Below are 2763 nucleotides of genomic sequence, written 5' to 3' on the forward strand. Positions count from 1 at the left end.
CGCGATTTCTGCCCCACAGGGTGTCGGGCTAGGAGGGTAGGGGCAGGGAAGAAGGGAGGCGGAGGCGGTGGGGCGAGGGACGGGGGCCGCAGCAGCGCGGGGCGGTTGGTCGCGGCCGGCGGCTGCACGCCTTCCGGGGGGCGGACGGGCGGCAGGAAGAGGGGCTGGGGTTTCCTCGACCGCGCGCGGCCGCGCCCGTCCGGCCCCAAGCGCCGAGCGCGCCGGAGCGAAAAACAGGGTCCACGTGTGCTGCGTAACGCATGGCTAGAAAGACACCCGTCGCCATTCGTAAAACCAGGCCAGACCCGCGTGGACTCCCAGATGCTGTTCCTGTTATCCACACAAGTTGGAGGAAGGCAGGGTCCCAAAACATCCCCAGGGCGCACCCGGCGAGGCCTCGAGGCCGTCCAGCTCAGTCAGCAACGTCGACAGCAGCCGCGCCGCCACCCCCGGCGCGCCGCCGCCGCCGCCGCCGCTGTCCGCGCCCCCGCTGGCCCCGCGGCCGGGGGCGATGGCGTCTGCTTCGTCCAGGAAGACGATGGCGGGGGCGGCCATGCGGGCGCGCTCGAAGGTGTCGCGGAGGGCCTCCTCGCCCTCGCCCACATACATGGAGTACAGCTGGGTGTGTGGGATTGTGTGAGAGAGTGAGTGCGTGTGTGCGCGAGAGAGAGAAAGAGAGAGTGTGTGTGTGAGTGTGTGCACACGTGTGTGAGTGTGTGCACGCGTGTGGTGTGTAAAAGTGTGTGAAAGTGTGTAAAAGTGTGTGTGTGTGTGCGTGTCAGAGAGGGAGGGGGAGGTTGATGCAGTCTCGAGCAGGCCTGCCGCATTCAGATTCCACCTCGCCACAAAGGCCGGCGGGCAGGACGGGCCGACGGCTGCGAGCGCCGACCGCACGCGGCGTGGGCACGGTTGGCCAGGGCTCAGTGCTGCCCAGTGCCCAGTGCAGACAGCAAACGCGGCCACCCACGTGCCGCTCGCCCGCGCGCCCTCGAAGCACTCAGGCTGCACCGCTGGGGTGCGGCTCGACGCATCGGGCGGGCGGGATGCGTCGAGCCGCGCCCGCGACGCGGCCTGGATGTTTTGTGGGCGCGCGGGCGGACGCCCAATCAACAGCTCAACCCGTCAACGCGTATGGCCAGACCCACGGGGCGGCGAACGGGTCCGACTAACCCGCGCACCTGGGCGCAGGACAGCGGCAGGAACGTGGCGCCGCTCGCGCCCGCCGCTGCGCGCGCGAGCATCGTCTTACTGCACCCCGGCGGCCCGTGCAGCAGCACCCCCCGCGGCGCCGCGAGCCCGAGCCGCGCGAACGCGGCCGCCCGGCGCAGCGGCCACTCGACGGCCTGCTGTAACCGCCGCTTGACGGTTTCGTAGCCGCCGATGTCGGCCCAGCCGACGGGGTCCAGTTCCAGCTGCTGCCCTCGGACGATCGAAGGCCCAACCTTGGACATCGCGATCGCAAAGTCCGAGGCCCGGACCAGCCCGTCTTCCCCGCTCGACGCGACCCCTCCTTTTCCTCCTCCTCCTCCTCCTCCTCCTCCTCCTCCTCTGCTTTCGCCGCCGCCGCTGCCGTCGGCGCGTGAAGCAATGGCGGCCGCGGCCGCGGAGAATGCGGCCATCGCGGCCTCCCGCGCCAGTGCCGCCAGATCAGCACCCGAGTAGCCGTGGCAGGCGGCGGCGACGGCAGCAAGGTCCACGTCAGCGGCCAGCTGCAGGCCGGCGGCGTGGAGCCTGCGCGGCAGCAAAAGCAAGGGGGAGGAGGGGGGGTTCGAACCTGTCCGGCGGCCGGGTGTGGGGCATCGGAAAGAGCCTGGCCCGACAGGAGGGGCGCGCGGGTTTGGCATGCGCCAGTCGTCGCGCGGCTGGCAATGCAGCGCGAGCGCCGGCGCCTGAGAACCCAAAGCAGCAGATGCGGCTGCGTGCATACGGCATACGCTTGTTAACTCTCATGGCAACACTCATATACATACATGTGTATATTTATATACACATGTATATAAATATACCAGCGCACCTCAGGATTGCCGCCCGCTCCGCCGGCCCCGGCACCGGCACCGCCACCTCCCTATCAAGCCGCCCCGGCCGCCTCAGCGCCGGATCCAGCGCGTTCGGCCGGTTCGTCGCCGCGACCACCACCACCCGCCCCTGCTTGCCGCCGCCCCCGCCGCCGCCGCCGCCTCCGCGCCCCGTCGAACCGCCGCTGCTTCCGCCGGCGCCGTCCAGCAGCGTCAGCAGCTGCGCAACGACGCGTGACTCATGCTGCTGCTTCCCCTCCCTCCTGGGGCACAGGGCGTCCACCTCATCCAAGAAGACGACCGCCAGCTTCCCGGCAGCTGCGTCGGAGGAAGCTGCCTCGAAGGCGTCGCGCAGGCGGCGCTCGGACTCGCCCACATAGGCGCCGAAGACGGTGGCGGCAGTGACGGGGTGGAGGGTCGCGCCGTACTCGTCTGGTGTGCGTGTGTGTGTGTGTGTGTGTGTGTGTGTCAGTGTTTGCATGTGTGGGCGCGTGTGCGAGGGTGACGGTGTGGGAGGGTGGTGGTGCGAGGCGGGAGGAGAGGCAGAGGCCCGGGGTACCCTGTGTCACGGGCCGACTGCATCTGCCAGCCGCCGCCCTGGAAGCGCCCATGCAGAGTCAACGGCGCCGCAAGCCCCGGCCGCCCGGATGCAAACCGACGCTTTGGGCAGGCGCCCGGGCTCCCCGGCCCCCTACCCTACCCCTCCCAAGGCCGCATAACTGCAGACCCAGATTTAGCGGACAAGCCC

At 70.0% G+C, this 2763-nt stretch overlaps 1 protein-coding gene across 1 annotated transcript; it reads right to left on the reverse strand.

Annotated features, from left to right (window-relative positions):
- Positions 1-333: 333 nt before the first annotated feature.
- MNEG_15956 (putative Cell division control protein 48) lies at positions 334-2597 on the reverse strand (the record flags this gene model as incomplete). Its single annotated transcript, XM_014035573.1, has 5 exons — positions 334-618; positions 949-1071; positions 1179-1731; positions 2015-2447; positions 2585-2597. The coding sequence occupies 5 exons, from the start codon at positions 2595-2597 to the stop codon at positions 334-336; spliced, it is 1407 nt and encodes a 468-aa protein (XP_013891027.1).
- Positions 2598-2763: the final 166 nt, after the last annotated feature.

The sequence above is a fragment of the Monoraphidium neglectum genome (genome assembly GCF_000611645.1).
Source record: "Monoraphidium neglectum strain SAG 48.87 unplaced genomic scaffold scaffold05831, whole genome shotgun sequence".
Taxonomy (NCBI): Eukaryota; Viridiplantae; Chlorophyta; class Chlorophyceae; order Sphaeropleales; family Selenastraceae; genus Monoraphidium; species Monoraphidium neglectum.